Genomic DNA, 19,135 nt, shown 5'->3' with positions numbered 1-19,135 from the left:
AATCCTCCACACTAGAGCTAGGGGGAAATCAGTGAAATTGGGAAATTGCTTAAGGCAGAGGAAAGAAAGCACCTGCCACAGCAGATAGTAAACCAACTGCGTCAGAAGATTGTGAAGAAAAACAGTATTAACAAGTACAAAAATGGAATGATTACACAAATATGGGCAAAATATCCAGAAAATAATACTAAAATTAATACGCATTAATTTAACTGTTGAAAGTCCCAATATAACAATTCCAAAACCCCTTAGTGAATTTGGATAGAAAGGAGATCATCTATTAGATTTCTTGGTTTTTTTAAACAGTAGGAAAGTTCTGCTCAAGATAGCGCTGCTTAAACCCATTTGTAAAACAGCTCTCCACTTGTAAAACTGATGCACATGACCATAAGCATGCCACACTGATGTCAATACAGCAGTTGCCCTTTTTAACCTCTCTGATCAGTCATAAGCCAAATTCTAGTAGAGGAATTAGGAACTGGGGGTGTATCTATCATGATTTCAAAGTATAATCTTCAGGCAAACACCAGGAAAAGGAAAATTCTACTTCTCTTAAAATATCTAACACCAGAAGTAGTAGGAATCACCTTGTTAGCGTATTTGAGAAACTACATTACTGGTTTTGTGTTAACATCCCCCTGTAGGAAGAATTACTCTTCTTGTTCTATACCTTCTGAAGAAATATACTAATGCTAAGGAAGCAAAACATTATGAACCTATACCCCTCCTATGCTGCCAAAATTGTGGATTCCTGGTAATAAAAAACACCCAAAACTACTCCTTCAGAAAGAAGTACTTCATTTTATGCCATGGGGTGGGGGGATAGGAAGGTGGCTTTAAAAACAGCTTCCAGGAATGGCAAATCTCTGACTTCTGTGGTCAGGACTAAGACTGCTACTTGCAGCTACCAAGACATGGGTTTGTCCCCGTGGCTTCAGAGCTGGTCAGTGCCTGTATGGTCTTTCCTTGGGAAAAGGGTGATAAATTACCGTCTCAGTGATTTTCAGTAGCACAGGCTACTGGGGAAAAAATCTTTATTGTTACTTAATAATTAATTTCACTAATGAGTAAAACAGACAAATGAGTGGTAAAAGATAAGCATTGTTTTGGCTCCTGGCTCCATGAAAGTCCCACCACAGCACATGAGTAGTCTTTTCTGCAAAACACCATAACTGGACTGCCATTCTGCCTTCTCAGAGGAACACAAGAAGAGCTCTGAACATGTACAAGGTCTCTTCTCCCTCAGGTACAATCAACACTAAAAAAACCATGACCCTTGGTAATTCTTTCCCTACTCTGAATGTTATCTGCAAGCCTGAGGCATCAAATGCTCTTACTAACAAAGCACTCATTTTTAAGATTTATGCTATTCAATCTGATTGTGACTGCAACGCTATTAAAACCATAAACTCACTTGGCAATTGCCAAAGTGTCCTTGACAAAGCCAAAATAGATAAGTGGACTTTCATAGCTATCAAAGCATAGCTATGACTGCACACTTCAAGAAGAGCAGAAGAGGGTACCAGGAAGAACAGAGGTATTCCTAAGTGATGTCTGGAACAGGGCTAGCAGCACAGGCCCAGCTCGTATGAACTCATTTTTGAGCTATTGGTTAATAACACAAATATATTGCACAGATTTCCAACTTGCAAATAAATCACTTGGTAATGAGACATTAAGAACCAGATCCATTCAGGCAAATGAATCAACAATCACTGTCAAAGTCAACTGGCCTGCTTCTGGAGGGAAAAGCACCAGACCCTTCCAGCACAAGGCAATATCAAGTACAGCTGAATGAGACTGGACTAGACAAACACTGAGTGTGCCGTGTTTGCATACTCCAAGTCTTTGTCATTTTATATGACTTCCAATTAAACATTTTTTTCATCTGCTTTTCCTGCTATACTTGTCACACTGATTTATGACAGGCTAGTCATTGAAGAACTGCTTCTTGGATTAGAAAGTATGGTTTAGGGGGAAAGTGCACTATGAAAGCAAGTTGAAATCATCCATCTTTGGTTAATTCCACCAGCTATTCATCCATGCCCTCTTCTAGAACCGTTTTTTATTCTTTAATAATCATGGATTACCACTGATACAGTATTATCTGTTGCATTTTAGAGCATTCCTTTGGGACTTCAAATGACTTCATAGTCTCTCATTATAATGATACATACACACTGAAATATAGGGATTTGAAGATAAGAGAGCATGAGGCCCTGGGATTCTTTCATATATAAAAAATAAAAACTACTGATTTATTTATTACCTAAACAAGAACACAGAAAATAAATAACAAAACAGAAATCTGTGCCCAAGTATGATCAGTCTTTGGATCTATCTCTTCATATTCCCTTGACTGTTCACATCTTGTACAGCATCTCAGGCTTTCCCAGTTGTGGGCTCTGAGCTGTGAACAAGAACAGGAAAGAGTGGCACCGAGCAAAATATCTGTACTTTTCATAGAGTCTGCTGGGATGCTGTGTATGCTGTGCATTGAGTGATTTCTGCAGGTAGAACTTTCTTCATGGCAATTTTTTGTCTTTGCATGCCATGCCAGCAGAATAACCTTGGGCATTATAGTGAATATCTTTTTTTCTGCACACAGTTTGATGCACACAGCAAAAGAAAACCTCTACCCATCAAGCTATCATGCTTTCTGAAAAAACAAATGGAATTAACCAAAAAGAATCTTTTTTTTATTTTATTTTTAAAAAGAAAATTAAAAGAAAAGGAAATTAACAATAATATCAAAACTGTATGTATTCAAGGCCTCTCTCCTCAGTCCTGTCACACTTCATTTCAAATGTTGATTTAAAGAAACTGAAATCGTGTTTCATAGGTATGTGTGGCAGGGGACAGAGGAGATGTAAGGATGTGGTGTCATGTTGCTATTGTGTAATTGAAAACTGGCTTTTAGTACTCTCATTAGATATGCTCAATTACTCCAGTTAAATGCTATTCTCTAAAACTGAAGGGTTTCACACCATCTGTAAGTGACAGACAACCAGACCTAGAAAGCCACAGATGTAACATTCAGAAGAGCCTGATTTCCTCCACATACTACACATGGAGCAGAACTCAAACCCTCAGAGATGGCCCCAGTGTAAAGGAGTGTGCTGGGTTTGCATGGCTAAGCTTTGGTAACAGTGAGCATGCAGGGATGGCTGCTGTGAGATGCTCCTGGAAGTTTCCTCCATGTCCAGCAGAGCCAATCCCTCGTGGCTCCCAGACAGGCCAAGGCTGGACCAGTCAGAAATGGTGATAACACTGCTGTGATAACAGATTTAAGAAGGAAGGAGGGGGGAAAAGTGATTGCACAAGTGTATCTGCAGCCAAAAAAGAACACGTGAGAGGAACAACTCTGCAGACACCAAAGTTGGTGGAGAAGGAGGAGCAGGAGATGCTCCAGACTTCAGAGCTGAAATTCCTCTGCAGCCTGTGGTGCAAAGCATGGTGAGGCAGCCACGCCACTGCAGACCCTGGAGATCCACAGGGATGCAAAAGATCCACCTGCAGCCCATGGACAAGCTCCACACCAGAGCAGGCGGGTGCAACTTTGATCATGGGGCAACTTTTTATGGCAACAGGCCTTCTAAAGTCAGATGGACTCCATCTCTCTAGCAAGGGCAAAAAGATTCTAGGCCATGAGCTGTCAGGGCTGTTTGAGGGGACTTTAAAGAGCGTTTGAATAGGGAAGGGGATGAAAACGGGCTCTCCAGACATAAGCCATAGGTGGCAAGGCAGAGCCAGGGGTGAAATCAGTGTCCCAGCTGATGTGCACACACACTAGTGCGTGCAGCATGGGTGACAAGCAAGAGAAGTTGGAAGCCATTGTACAGAAGGAAAGCTATGATGTCACCATCATGGAAACATGGAGGGATGGCTTGCCTGGCTGGAGTGCTTCAATGGGTGGTTACCTGCTCTTCAGAAGAGAGAGGCAAGGGTAGGGGTGGCTCTGTATATGAGGGTCCTGGCTCCTTACTCACTGGGCAGGTCCTTGATGACTGGAAGCTGGCCAGTGTGGCACCCATTCATAAGAAGGGCTGAAAGGAGGATCCAGGAAACTACAGGCTGGTCAGCCTGACCTTGGAACCTGTCAAGGTTGTGGAACAGATTTGAGCATCATCACATGGCACCTACAGACAGCCAGGGGGTCAGGCCCAGCCAGCAGGGGTTTAGCCAGACCGACCTGATCTCCTTTTATGACCAGAGATAAAGATCATATGGTGACCCACCTGGTGAATGAGGAAAAGGCTGTGGATGTTGTCTACTGGGACACTGTCTCCCACAGCACACTCCTAGAGACGCCGAAAGCCCATGGCTTGGACAGGAGCACTCCTAGCTGGGCTCAGAACCGGCTGGATGGCCGGGCCCAGAGAGTGGTGGAAAACAGTGCTGGCAGCCAGTCTCCAGTGGTGTCCCTCAGGGATCTGTGCTGGGGCCAGTCCTGTACTAGGGATCTGGATGAGGGCACCAAGTCCACCACTAGCAAGTTTGCAGATGACCCCAAGCTGAGTGTGTGTCGATCTGCTGGAGGGTAGGAGGGGTCTCCAGAGGGACCTGGGCAGGCTGGATAGATGGAACGGATCCAATGATATGAGTGTGCCAGGTCCTGCACTTTGGCCACAACAACCTCCTGCAGGCTGAGGTCAGAGTGGCTGGACAAGGGCCAGGCAGAAAGGGCTGACAGAGTGAACATGAGCCAGCAGTGAGTCCTAGTGGAGGCCAATGGCATCCCAGCCTGTATCAGCAACAGTGTGGCCAGCAGAACCAGGGCAGCGACTGTCCCCATGTACACAGCACTGGTGAGGCCACACCTCGAGTGCTGTGTCCAGTTCTGGGACACTCAGTTCAGGAAGGTCACCGAGTTGCTCAAAAGTGTCCAGAGAAAGGCAACAAGGCTGCTGAAGGGTCCAAAGCACAAGTGCTACAAGGAGCAGCTGAGGGAGCTGGGGTTGTTTAGCCTACAGAAGAGGAGGCTCAGGGGAGACCTTTCAGCTCTCCACAGCATGGAAGGAGGGTGCAGCCAGGTGGGCTTGGTCTCTTCTCCCAGGCAATGTGTGGACTGTGGACAAGAGTCCACAGTCTTAAGCTGCACCAGGGGAGATTTAGATGGACATTAGGAAGAAGTTCTTCATAGAAAGGGCGACTGGGCACTGGAATGGGCTGCCCAGGGAGGTGGTGGAGTTACCATCTCTGGAGGTGTTTAGGGAAGTCTTTCCCTAAAAGTGGATGTGGCACTTGGTGTTACGATCTAGTTGACTGTAGATTGTGTTAGGTCATAGCTTAGACTTAGATGATCACAGATGTTTTTTCCAATAGTTAATTCTGTGATGCCTGAGGAGGCTGTGAGCTCATGGGAGGTCCATGCAGAGAGGAGCCCCCACTGGAGCAGCCTGTCCTTGGAGGGCTGCACCCCGTGGAAGAGTGACCCATGCTGCAGCAGTTTTGTGAGGGACTCACATTGCAGCAGGTCACTGAGAGCTGTTGCTCGAGAGATGGACTCACTTCAGAGAAGTTCATGGAGAACTGTCTCCCACAGTGCCGGAGGGAAAGGTCCCCTCTCCCTAAGCAGCAGAAGAAATAACTTGTGATGAACTGACCATAGCTCATAACCCATTTCCCATTTCTCTGTGTCATTGAAGGAGTAGGTAGAGTTGGGAAAAACAGAAATGTGGGGAGGAAAGCATTTTCAAGGTCTTATTTTACTTCTCATATTCCTGCTCTGATTTTTTAGTAATAAATTCTAGTACTGCCTCAAATTTCACCCTCTTTTCCCATGATAGTATTTGGTGAGTGATCTCTCCCTCTCCTGGTCCTTATTTCAATTCATGGAGCCTTCATTACATTTTCTAGCCTCTGTGAGAGGTCTAGCTGTGGAAGAAAGTGAGAGAAAGGCTTTGGCTGATGCCAGGCATCCAGTCAGGGTCAACACACTACAAGGAGCATCACTCTTCTACTAAGGCTGAGCATCTTTCTCTATTTAAAAGATTATACAAATGATTGAAAAGCATATATACACTGCTTGTGTTGCAGTCTGCTGAGCTTCCAGTGCACATGCAGAGACCAAATCATTTGAGAAAAATAACTTAAATCCTTGCCACTTTCTCATCACATTTTTTTTAAAGGCATGGGGAAAATTGCCTAATTAAAAAGAAAAAGTGTATCTTTAGTCTTTCTCAAACGTGTTTCAAATGTGCAGCCTCGGTGCTCTGCTGTGGAAACTATTTCCAAAAATAGGGCAGATCTCCTAAATCCATGTTGACATCCATTAAGATGATGAGCAGAGAAGCACTGAAGTGCATTAAGATTTGGACTTCAGTGACAAGTTGGGTTTCAGGTGATCTGCAACTACATAAGCAAGAGAGATCAAGGCAACAACCTCCATGGTCTCTGAAGATAACTTGTGAATTACCATCCTAACACCAGCTCACTCTAGAGAAAACAGTGACCAAGGACCACACAGAACCTCCCTTCCACACTGAGAGGCAGAAATATTTTCCACATAATTTCTCCTTTAGCAATACCATTTCATAGTGCCTTGACATCCAAAGGCAGACACTGATTTTACTGCGAAAGTGTAGCTATGAAAATGGTTGTTAATTAAAACAAGAGAAAATGAAAGTAAGTGGCTGGAAAGGTACACTGTGACTGACAGTATTCTTAGTTTTCCTTAGCAGTGTAATAAAATGCAGTGACAGGCAAGAATGAAGCATCATCTGTTGTCCAAGGCACTCCTGGCCTCCGAACATGCAGTGTGAACATATTCTCAGACTACTACAGGGTTTTTTTCTGTGATATCATAGACATAGTGATAACTTCAGATGGGTCATTCTCCACCTTCATTTTCTGAAAATAGTTTCACATGTTAAAACACAGAGCAAATCAAGGATTACAGTCAAGCCCAACCAGGGAAGGCTGGGCCCAAGGTAGGACTGAAATGAAGCATCAGTAATCTGAGGGGACAGCTCTTAAATTTTCTTCCTGCAGGTGATGTCTAAATCTTGAATAGTATCTCTACCCATGTTACATTGGTTTCACAGAAATCAAATCTTCATCCCATAGACACAAAGCTTCATGTACTGAATAAATGATTTTTTCACATCAGCTTTTTCCATGGAAGAGTAGAAAAACCAGTTCTTTTTAAGAACTGTAAGTCTCTCTGATGTCTCTAAGATGCTTCATTAAAGGTCTATTCCTATAAAGCTTTTAAAAAGGCTGCATTGACAATAATCCATATGAGGACTTAACCACAGGGTAATTAATGTTCTGAAACACAGAGTAGTATGGCAATGGAGTATAGAATGTCTTGCTGGAACTCAATTTCACTATTTAAATGGGGACCACAGACACCCAGATCAGATACAAAAACATGTTGAATTAATGATGTCTCAAATTATTTCTCCTTTTTAAACTCTTAATGGTATTAATTTTTATAAACGACTGTAATCCATTTTTTACACAACTTGACTTTGAAAATTTATTTGAAATAAACCAGAAAAGACCAAAACATACTGACAGCACAATAAACATCAGTGAGCCAATTCTTGGTGCTTTGCATTTTAATAAAACTTATCCTGGGAGGATATCCAGGTTTTTAAAAAGTCAGTTAATTTAGACTCTTGAATAACAAAGGTCTATGCAACCATACTCTGGATCATAAAAAGTAAAATGTTCATCCAAGGACAAACAGTAGCAAATAATGAAAATCCACTGACTTCCTGGTTTGCAACCTGTTCACTCAGCTGTACAGTTTCAGTATTTTATCCAAGATACATAACAAGATAAATAACAGCATGCTCCAGCTCTTCTATACAAACTACAAATGTACCATTCAGCAGAACATAAGCTGTTTCTGAAACTTTCAGTATGAGGCCAGTGACAATGCCATCCCCCACACTGTGAAGTGACTTGTGAGCACAAGCACATGCAGTGCTTGGGGAAAGAATCAACCAAGAGCCCAAGGCAGCAAGTGCTGAGGCACTCGGTGCTTCTGCAGCCAGCAGTCACCAGCACTGCCTGCTCCCTAGCAAGGTGCTAAAGGGTATACACAGTCCTGCACAGCTGGTACAGAGCTCAAAAGAGCTACTTTCCCACAGTTCCCCCCCACGTACACTTTCTGGAAAAATGCCCAGAGCAGCAGAATATTCACAATGGCCAGTAGGAAGGACAAAGCTCCCATTCATTAAGCACAGCTGAGCTGTTGTACAACTGTTTTCACAACAAAATTTCAAAATTTCAACATAAGCAGCAAGAATTCTTACCCTCCAGAGCAGCTGTACTTGAAAAATATGAATATATTACACCTCTACATCAGCTTAAGGTCTGTCACTACTTTGAAAAGATTGTCTTATTTGTGATCTTAAAGACACACCCCAGAGAAAATTAAGCGAGACTATACATAAACGTCTTGAAATAGTCAGGGCTGAATTAAACTTTCCAGATTATATGATGGGGGAAAAAAAAAAAACCAAGAAGGAAAGAAAAAAAAAGCAAAAGAGAAAGTGAAGAGAAATGAAAGCAAAAGGGGAAGGGGAAGGGGAAGGGGAAGGGGAAGGGGAAGGGGAAGGGGAAGGGGAAGGGGAAGGGGAAGTTATCCTTGCCAGGGAAAGAACCAAGATAAATTTTACCCAGTCATTTGACCATTGCTTCATTTTCTGAAAGTTCTTGTATAGCATAAGTACTTGTCTGCTGTTATAGAAGAGTTCCTTTAAACTGCTTCAAAAAAATCTATAGGTATCACTGTACAATAAATATGATCAGTATTGTGCCTTTCAGCCTTGGCTAATTTTATCAGAAATAGTGAGAACCTTACCCTAGACAACAATCTGCTTTTCTTGAACTTGTTAGCAAAGCACATTAAATGCATAGACAAAAAAGAAAAAACAAAACAAAACAAAAAATACCTCGTGAGCTCTTCTTTAATCTTCAAGGGTTCATGTGGGTAGAATTTCACTCTAAAGCACATGGTATATGGTGGATGAGCTGAAACATTATAAAGAAAAAGCATGAGAACTGTAGGAAACAAACATTGCTTAGGCCACTCTGAAGGAGTGACCTTAAAGTCACTTACTAATTGTTAGTTTAGGCAGAGATTCAAACAAGAGCATCATTATATATGCTTTATTTTGGGGTGGTCTTTTTTGGCAAATGATAAGCAGTAAGGAATGATAATGCTACAAAATTGAAGAAACCATTTAGTTAATGAAACTAAAGGCAGTAGAAATATTTCTGTTCCCAGAATTTATTAAGATTATAGTACCCAACTGTGAGCAATGGTATCAATACCAGGCATGATGCACAATCCTTTCAATTGAAAAGAAAGAGGGGAAAGAGAAAGGGGAAAGGAGAAAGAGGAAAGGATCACAAAAACAGGAAATATTTTAATTTTGCAATCAATGCCTCTCAGGCACTTTGATTCAGAGCAAAGTGCAGATCTACAATATTCTAGTTAGTTTTAATATGTTTTGCTTTTGGTATATTCTCAATGTACACCGACAATTTTCAGTTTCCAAAACCTTGAAGAGATTGTGCTTTTACAGCAGGAAAGGGGAAAGCAGATGAAAAGGGCAAAAAAAAATTGCTGAGAAAATGGAAGACAATAACAGGAGAAATCAATAATTCCTTTTTAAATTGTAAATTATATCAGTAATTAGTAAGCTACCAGAACATTTTACTGTATCATCTTCTTAAGCTTGCCAGTTCAAAGGCTTGTATAAACTTTGTATGGTGATTAGCTCAACAATCATGATACTCTCCAATATACTCTGACTGCAGTATTTACATGTATGCTGCAGTGTTTCAGAAACACATCTCTAGATATCACACAGTTCCATGTGATGTACAACAGCAATAGAAGATAAAAATGAGATAAATCTTTTGTTATGGTTGGTATCTTTTGGAAAAACCAACTCTTCTTGAACATAAAGGAATATTTTCCTCTTTTAAAATCTCACATTGTACTTATTTTAAGTACAGTAAAAACTGCTGATTTAATTTTTTTTCCGTGTTTAAATAACTATTCCTTTAAGACACAAGGAGAAATTTCAGAAAGGATGGGAATGGAAATATGAAAAATCCAGGAAAAGAGAAAAGCAAGTAATCAAAAACAAATAGAAATTAAGGGGAAATATAGAAAAAAAAAAAGCCTTAATTGTTCTCTAGAGATGGTTTGAACTTTCACAGTTTTCATATCTGGAGAAGCCCTCTGAAGGCTAGAGAAATGCTCAGTCTGTTTTCTGTGGGCTTTGCTGTCCTAGATGTGACTGCAGCATTGTCTTACAGTGACTGCAAAACAGAAGACATCCTTATGTCTTCACTGCCCTGCAACAGCAAAGTAGAAGGTAAAGTGAATTCACTGTGCCAGGAAGAAAAGCAGCCATGCAGAAACTCACTGAGGAGACATGTTGCCTGGACACAGCAAAAGATAATTAAAGTAATCTTAAATGTTTCTGTCACTCCTCAATAGTTATGTTAAAACTAAGCAAGGGAGGAAAGCCTGCACTTTTGGAATGTTATTCCAGTTAAGAAACATGACAGGAGAGCCAACCTGTATTAAACAAAGAAGAGCTCTTCCCCGGGGGAAAAAAAAAGGGAAAAACCCACTCTTAAATGTTTTGGCAGATTTAGAACTAGTTTCGAAATAGCAATGAAGATATAAGAGTAGATAATGCATGTGTCTTCAGGGCCCTAGCAAACACAAGCATACTGCATGACTCCAAAAAGGTACTGAGTTTTACCCAATTTTTCAGATGTCAATAAAAAAAAATTTGAAAATTTTTCAGTGGTAAAAATAGATAAATTAATAACTAAAAGTTATATTAGAAGTGTCCCATTCTGGCAGTATGTGGTAAACACATAAAAGTATCAGCTGCCCTATATGCAAAGAGTATCACAGTGAGGAAATGACTGCGTACACTGCACTATAAAAAAAACCTACATTCATAGGAAAGGTTAAAGTAGGAAATGTTTTACTTGAGCACAAGAACAGTATGTGACAGAAGTACACACCAATGCACAGGACATGCAGGAGATTTGTCAAGGCAGCTTAAAGCCTATTTCTCAAATCCTTTTCTAGACTCAAGCTCCTGTAACAATATTCCTCCTCAGCAGTGCAGCAATACTATACAGGTCTGCTGCAGCCTGCTAAGCCAAGATCTCTTCTCTAGGGCTGTGCAAGAATGGAACAAAAACCACTTGCAATTTGAAATGGTAAAACCTATCCATCTAATTCATCTGTGGAGATAAGAATCTCCACAGATGAATTCTCCTGCAACTACAGGAGATTCTCTTTTTCTGTTTCTTATTCTCAGGTGGAAAATCAGCAGCAATAAACATTTGAATGGGGAAGGAGAGAACATCCAAAGATATCCACTTTACCCTCTATCTTAATTTTAAGGTAGATCATAAGCCTAATGTTCTTCCAAAGAGGCATTTGATGGTACATAAATGTTTAGAAAGGCCTTTTTCTCAGAGATTTTTACCACACCGGAGAAAGTTGCATGAGGACTTCATATTCTCTCTTTGGTTTCTCACAGTGGAAACCAAGACAGGCATTGAATTTTATCAGCTCTAGAGATGTGATTGTCAAGCCAGATAATTTCTCAATTCATTGAAAGTAAAATTACTTTTGACCCCTTACATATTAAAGTGGAAACTTTAACAACAAACCTTCCAAAAATGGAGCAGAATTTGCAGAAGCACATTTCATCAACACAAAACTATCAAGTCACATAATCAGGGTTTTAGCAGCTATTTCTTATAAGCCTTTTCTTTCAGAGGGTCCTTTATCTCTCAGATGAGAAGCAGCTGGCATAGCAAAATGTCTGAGGCTCTGTCAGAATTTCCTACCATCTGAGTTCACTTTCTCACTAAAAGCCATTAACAATTACAATAATTTCAAAGGACTTTAGTGTGGAGAATAGTATTGACAGCAAACTCCACTGAAGCAGAACCATTAATTTGCCAGTTTATATGGTAACAGTATGTAAGAGGTGAAAGAAAAAGGACAAAATAAAATAATTTAAGCCATGTTAAATGCTGAAACAAGTAATGATCTAAGCACTCATGAAGGAGCTACACACAGAGCATAGTTTTCAAGACAAATGGTTGTATGTTTTTAAAACTTATTTCATATACATTTAACTAAGATACAGTATTCTATGTACATCAAAAAGGAAGAATCTCCCTAAAGTATGCCCAAACCTACAACACCATGACAAGAGCAAAGAGGAATGTGGGAGATGCCTCCCTTGGTACAGAAATCAGTAAGTAAGGGACTGAGTCTCACATGAACTATTTTAAGCATTCTACAAAAGCCCCCACACATTCATATTATCATTTTCTTCAAAGAAAAAGAATCTGAAAAAAGGATAAAATATTTATGTGTGCTGGTTTGGGCTGGGGTAGTGTTACCTTTTTTGCAGTGGCTGGTATGGGGCTGTGTTTTGGACTTGTGTTGAACACAGGGTTGATAATACAGAGAAGTTTTTCGTAATGACACCCTGGTGAGGAGACTATGAGTGCATGGGTATTTGGGAGGAGACACAGATCAAGTGCATGACCCTAGCTGGCCAAAGGAATATGCCAGATGGCATAATGTCATGTTCAGTATATAAGTTAGGAGGAAGAAAGAGAAAGGAGAGACTTTTGGAGCAATTGCCTTCCCAAGTCACTGTTACATGTGGTGTGGCTCTACTGTCCTGGAGATGGCTGAACACCTGCCTGCTCATGGGAAGGGCTGAATGAATACCTTGTTTTGCTTTGTTTGTGTGTGCTTTTCCTTTCCCTATTAAATTTTCTTTGTCTTAACCTTTCAGTTTTCCAGCTTTTACCCTTCTCTACCTGATCCTGATGGTGGGGAACTGAGCGAGTGTTTGCGTGGGGCCAGTTGCTGGCTGGGGTTAAACCACAACACTATGAAAGATGAAAATAGTTTTTGAAAGCTGTTGAAAAACTTGACTGAAATTTTACAAGTGCAAACCAAATAGAGAAAGACAGAAGATTCTCAGCTGACTCTTTTTTGAAAGTTTGTTATTCACAATTTCCTTTTCACCAAGCACAAACGTTACGTTCTATAATATACTGCACTGTCAGTGTACATGAACATCTGTACATGAATTACACGTGGATACTGAAAGCTAAAAGCAGATGTTAAAATTATCTTCATAGTCCTGAGAATGCAACAATATTTGCAGAATACTTCCTTTATCTCTCCTTGATGTTACATGTTCTCTGAACTACAGTTTCCTACAAAAAGTTAGTGAAATATAAGAAACAAACAAACAAGAAAGAAAAAATATTACACTCAAATAATCTTCATGTTCACTATTTCTGAAGAAGCATCTCTGGGCAACCATTAAGACATACATAATTGTTTCCATATCCCTGTTTCCTTCCAGATGAATCAGCTCTTTATCCATATTCCTTGCTGATCATTTTAAAGACAGGCAGAACATTACTCAGTGTTTTTTTATGCATAAGAGATACCTGATCTACCTTAAATCTCAAATTTGGGCTCCCCCATATTGCACTCATTAGTTACAGAGCAACACAAGGCAAGGTGGATTTTGTCAGGTGTTTATAATAAGGCTTAAAATGCTATTATTAAATATTCATGAGCATTATAGAATACATAGCATTCATATTAGCACCTGAAGGATCACACAAAACTCCTGTTGTATATGTATTTATGAATCTCTCATTGTATGTGTATATATGTATATGTGTATATGTATATATGTATATGTGTATATGTATATATGTATATATGTTTATGTATTTATGAATCTCATATTTGATTAAACTTTTCTTATCATTTGTACTGAGATCCCCATGCTTATTCCACCTCCTTTCAGGTTTTAGGACAGCATTAGGGATCACGGAAATTAATTGAAAAATTCCAATGACCTGACACAGGACAACATCCTTGTAGCATTACTCCTTTAGATCATAGAATCACAGAGTGGTTTGGGTTTAAAGAGACCATAAAGATCAACTAGTTCCAACTCCTCTGCCATGGGCAGTAGCAGTTGCACTGAACCAGGTTCCAACCTGGCCTTGAGCACCTCCAAGGACAGGACACCTATTACCTTTCTGGACAACCTTTCTGCACCTCACCATCCTCACACTAAAGAATTTTCCCCTAATATGTAATCTAAACCTACTCTTTCAGTTATGCAAGGCAACAAGAAAAACATGAAAATTTAGAGTGCCTGCACATCAGAGCAACAGAAATTAATCTGTCCCACTGTCATCAAGAACAAAACCCATATATTTGGATATTTCCCACTAAGCAGGTTGCAGGAGAGCTGCATATTACTAGGCAGAATAATCTTTAAAAGTAATCAAAAAAAACTGCAGGAGAGAAAGTGCATGGGAAAACTCTTCTTTACTTAAATATTACTGCTGACATGACTCAGGTTTTACACCAAACATTCCTAGACAGAAAACAAGCAACAAAGATTGCCAAACAGAGAACTTTACAGTCAGCATTTGGGAGAGAATAACAGTATGCATGAAAACATGCAAAAGAACAGAAAAATTGCTTTTAGAAGTTCTGTATCCTGAACCACAAAGATACAGTTTCCTTGGGCAACATTCCAGAGAGTTTTCTGTCACACTATTGGAAACACACTGCTTGCAGCTGCTGGTCACCAATGGGCTTTGATCTGTACAAACAAGACTGGCAGTGGTTCAGGACATTTCTCAGAAACTAAATTTTTCCCTCTCAGGCAACATCAGTGGTAAAAAGGGCTGAGGCACAGACCTACATGTCATGTTAAAACACAAACATTACAATGACAATGGAAAATGCAAAGGTAGATAATGAGACAAAAAACATACCATGCCTCCATTCTTTTTGTGTGGCATCAGAACACATTTAAATATAGTTTCATATGTGATAAGACAAAATAGAAAATTTTAGAAGATTCTTCCTGTCATATACCAATGTTACTAAATATGAACTTAAAGCAATTTTTTCCAAAGCCAAAGAAATTGAAATTGTAGCACATCACACAAGATCCTACAGGCACATCAGAGCTTCAAAGAAATGACATCCTTTTTCACAGACAGAGATGTATTGCTGCCATATTATGAGTTCTCTACAACCTGATTATAGAGGGATTATGCCTGAGTGATTAATGTACTACCCAGGCCCATGAAAGCTAGTACCTAATAAAATGTATACTAGAATACTTCTACTAGTCAGACTTTTCTGCTCCAAATTTTTGTCAATATTGAGCTGCATGAATAAATAGACTAAAAATCCTGCTGCTGTGATGGAGTAAAAGGAAGCTCTACACAAATGGCAGCTGAGATCTAGAATACAACATTTTTGAAATTTTTTCTGCATGTATGCAAGTGCTTCACAATTCTATGTAAATCTAAGCATTCAACTGAATTTAGAACTTTTTGAGTCATTAGACATTATCAGAGAAAATTATTCATTTTTTCCTGAATTCCTTAATGCAAAGAAATAAAAGATGATTTCCATTTAGTACAATCACTGTGAATAGCTTTCTGCCATCATTTCTCCCAGGAGTCATATATGCATAACGTATGTGCTATTAACAGTCTCTTCATTTCTTCAGTTTTTAGGCTTTCTACCTTCTACTAATTTCAGTCCTCACTTGTGCCACCTGACATTCGGAAGTTCTGCAAGTGAGTATCAATAACTTCTTCTTCTGAGTTTAAACCTTTTCATAGTAAACTGAATATTTTTAGATCAAATATGAGTTAAGTCTGTTCCTTTAGAAATTGTTTGGTTTTCTACATTAATATATCCTCTTTTTAGAAAAATAAATCAAAATGTTCTTGATGCCAAATTAATACAAAAAAGTCCTTGAAACTTGTGGGAGCATAATCTTCATGGATTCTACACATGTACAAAATATATATAAATAGGTTGTTTGGTTTTTTTTTTTTTTTCCCTTAAGGGTTATTGTAGCAACTGAAGCCCTTCTTCTGTTAATTTACACTAGTATTTTTAAACATAAAATGCTAATCCAGCTTCTGTGTCCTAAATCTAAGGCTGGTAACAACAATTCTTTGTTAGCATCTCATTCTCTTTGCCTGTTGTTCTTAAGACCTTTTCACCACGATAAACAACCTCATGCTAGACACATTTTATTTTGCTTTTTTTGCTATGTATTAATTTGATTTTAGAGTTTTGATTAGGATTCTATCACAAAAGCCACAGAAATCCTCTGATGAGGCCATCAAACCACTACATCTACGTAATTCATGGACTGTCATTTATCATCACATCTAGGCAGCATTTATATGTAGGAAAGGCTGTTTTGAATACATCAAAACATTCTCAGTGCATCTGGCAGAGCCCCTGCATGTGCTGCTATGCAAAGTGCACAAGAGGAATGAGCCCTTATGTTTTGTTGGGTAAAAGCAGTAACATAAATGCAGGGGATTCATTCAGGAAACTGTTCTACTTTTGATAACACATTAAAAGGCAGCAAGAGATTAAGATAATTTACAATTATTACAATTTTTCTGTTCTTCCCTCTTTTCTTTTTTTACTAGCATGGTTGAGGAGCACAACTTCATTCTAATTTGACATTTTTTAACTTAATTATTAGTGGATAGTACTCCAGCTAGCTAAACTCTAGATATACAAGTTCATATTGAATAAGCCAGATATATGTGTAATGGCATATATACACACGTATGCATATATTGCAGTATGGCTGCATTAATGGAAGAATTCCTTGAAATATTCCATATAGTGCAGTCAACATCCAGTATCAACTGGTTTTGCATATTAAATAATCTCTTAAGCCTCACCACGTTTTAAAGCAAATACATTATCTCCCACACAAAAGGCTCTTTGTTAAAACAGAAAACTGTATACAAACAATATGAGAAAAATATTCTCCTTCATTTCATAAGATAGGTGGATGGATGGATGGATGGATGGATGGATGGATGGATGGATGGATGGATGGATAGATAGATAGATAGATAGATAGATAGATAGATAGATAGATAGATAGATAGATAGATAGATAGATAGATAGACAGATGATAGATAGATAAATAGATAGATAGATCGATAGCAGCTAAGACACATCTTCTAATGAGCCATGTCAATGTGTTCAGAATTGCCAAATAAACTGTTGCATATAACCTTCTGAGTACTAAAGCAGTTCTATTTCCTGAAGAGTTCTTCACAGTTGGACTATTTCATGGAAACCCTTGGCAAGACAGTAACATTTCAAAAAGATAATTAAAATAATGCATTCCTGTTTTAAAGACACTTTTTAAAATACTGATCCTAAGTTCACCTGCGGCAGAAATCTCACCACTTAGCCCACAGTTCTTGAGTTTGCTGGACAGTAACAATAATCTCAAGCCAATGCTCTGCATTGTCAGGAAGGAAGGAGCAGCAGAAAGAGGGATAACCAGCAAAGATCCCGAAGCAATTACCACACTCCATTTTTATTGCCATCTCCCAGTGGCTGATGGCATCTGGGTGAAAATGAGAGCTGGAACATACAGGTCTTCTGACCAGAGCTGCCATCCCAAGTCTGCTGGCCTCTGGCTGTGGCCGTGAGCAGGAAGGAAAAGCTTTGATGTGCAGAACAGTGTAAGATGGTAAGATCAGGGTAGCATGGAATTTTTAGGAGTCCTTCATGTGCTAACATGAAGGACCTGTTTACATTGAGAAACAAATTAAGCTTAGTCTAAATTACTGCATGGGAGCACAAGAAACACTTCCGTTATTTAAAAATAAGTTTAAAAACATGAGCTTTCAATACTTACATTTCATTTGCTTGAAGATGGACTTGTTGGGCTCAAGCCAGTGCTGAAAAGACAAAGCAGAGAGCAGAGGTTAATATAGATCAAAACCACCCTTTTTGTAATGTAAATGGCACTAAAAATGAGAGGTAGGAATTTTGTTTCACTGAGACATACATAAATGAGAAAAGCACCTCCATACTGGAATTGTACAGTATAAGCATACTTGATATCACCAGTGCCTGTAAAATAGATGTAGTTGAGATAGAAATAAGACATAAGAAATAAGATATTTCAAAGACACATTTAAAGGACTACAAACTGTAGTCTTCAGCTTGCAGTAGACATTTTAGTCTCATACTTTTAGCCATTTTTTCCAGAAGAATGATCATATCAGACAGCAGGAAAGAATATTCAGAAACTTTAACGCCATCTTTTCATTAGTGTTGTCTTCTATGCTTCTTACAAAGAATGTTTAAGCGCTGTATCCTCAGTCAAAACACACAGGACAAAGACAATCGTTCTCTTCTAGCAATAATTAAAAATCTAAAGGGAGAAAGATTGCACTTTTCTGTTAAATGTTCACAATAACCTAATGATAATCTACAGCAGAGAGGTATGGATGCTTATCAGTAGGTGCATAAATTTACAGGAAAGGATGCTTTTGGCAGGAAAATTTTATTTTTTATTTTTTTTAATTCTCTTATAAAATAAACTCAGGTGCTTCTGTAACCAAAAGTGAGGCTCACATTTTAGTTAAGAGCCTTAGCATACCCCCTGCTAGCACTAGCTGACCTGCTCAGGAGGATGTTTTGTCAGACAAAAGAACATGCTGATATTCAAGTGCCACTTCAGACCACAGCCAGCAGCTTTTGTATTAGTATTTTTCATTTAAGCAAAAATCTCCGCAGTAAAATGAGATTTGTGCTGTGGAAGCAGCTGGTCAAAAAGCACAGCATTCAGTTTTAATAAGCATACTCAACACTGGAAGGCCTTGCACTAAGGGGGTTTGATTTTTAACCCTTTCATGCTAGCTCTAAAACTTTTTGGTCAACTGCAAAAAGAAAATCGAGCACTTATTAAACCATATGCAGTGCTTTAAATTTACTACATGGGCTACCTTTTCTCCTCATAACCTTTAGTAATTCTACTACAGGGAAAGGCCAGGGGTAGATATTTTGTAGGAGTTGTTAATAACTGACAGAAAATTATTACTTTAAAAATTATGACATCCCAAGAATTCAGAGGAAGTCAAGGTATCTGCAAATTACTTTTCTGAAAGAGAACTTTTGACAAAACAAATACTGTCGAATTAACATTTTCAGATATCTGTGGTTTGTGCTAAGGTTGCTCAGAAACTCACACAGATAGTCTACAG

At 39.1% G+C, this 19,135-nt stretch overlaps 1 protein-coding gene across 3 annotated transcripts in view; it reads right to left on the bottom strand.

The window, feature by feature from the left end:
* Positions 1-19,135, bottom strand: part of FRMD3 (FERM domain containing 3) — a 134,845-nt gene that overhangs the window by 42,489 nt on the left and 73,221 nt on the right. For all 3 annotated transcript variants that reach the window (XM_050987090.1, XM_030237053.2, XM_050987089.1), the window contains 2 exons: positions 17,782-17,824; positions 8,910-8,988 (listed from right to left, as the gene is read on the bottom strand). In XM_050987090.1, the coding sequence (XP_050843047.1) occupies positions 8,910-8,988; positions 17,782-17,788 (86 nt within the window). In that variant the 5' untranslated portion in view covers positions 17,789-17,824. The remainder of the gene's footprint in view (positions 1-8,909; positions 8,989-17,781; positions 17,825-19,135) is intronic.

Source organism: Serinus canaria, chromosome Z (assembly GCF_022539315.1).
Source record: "Serinus canaria isolate serCan28SL12 chromosome Z, serCan2020, whole genome shotgun sequence".
Taxonomy (NCBI): domain Eukaryota; kingdom Metazoa; phylum Chordata; class Aves; order Passeriformes; family Fringillidae; genus Serinus; species Serinus canaria.
This window is presented reverse-complemented; position numbering and strand designations above follow the sequence as displayed.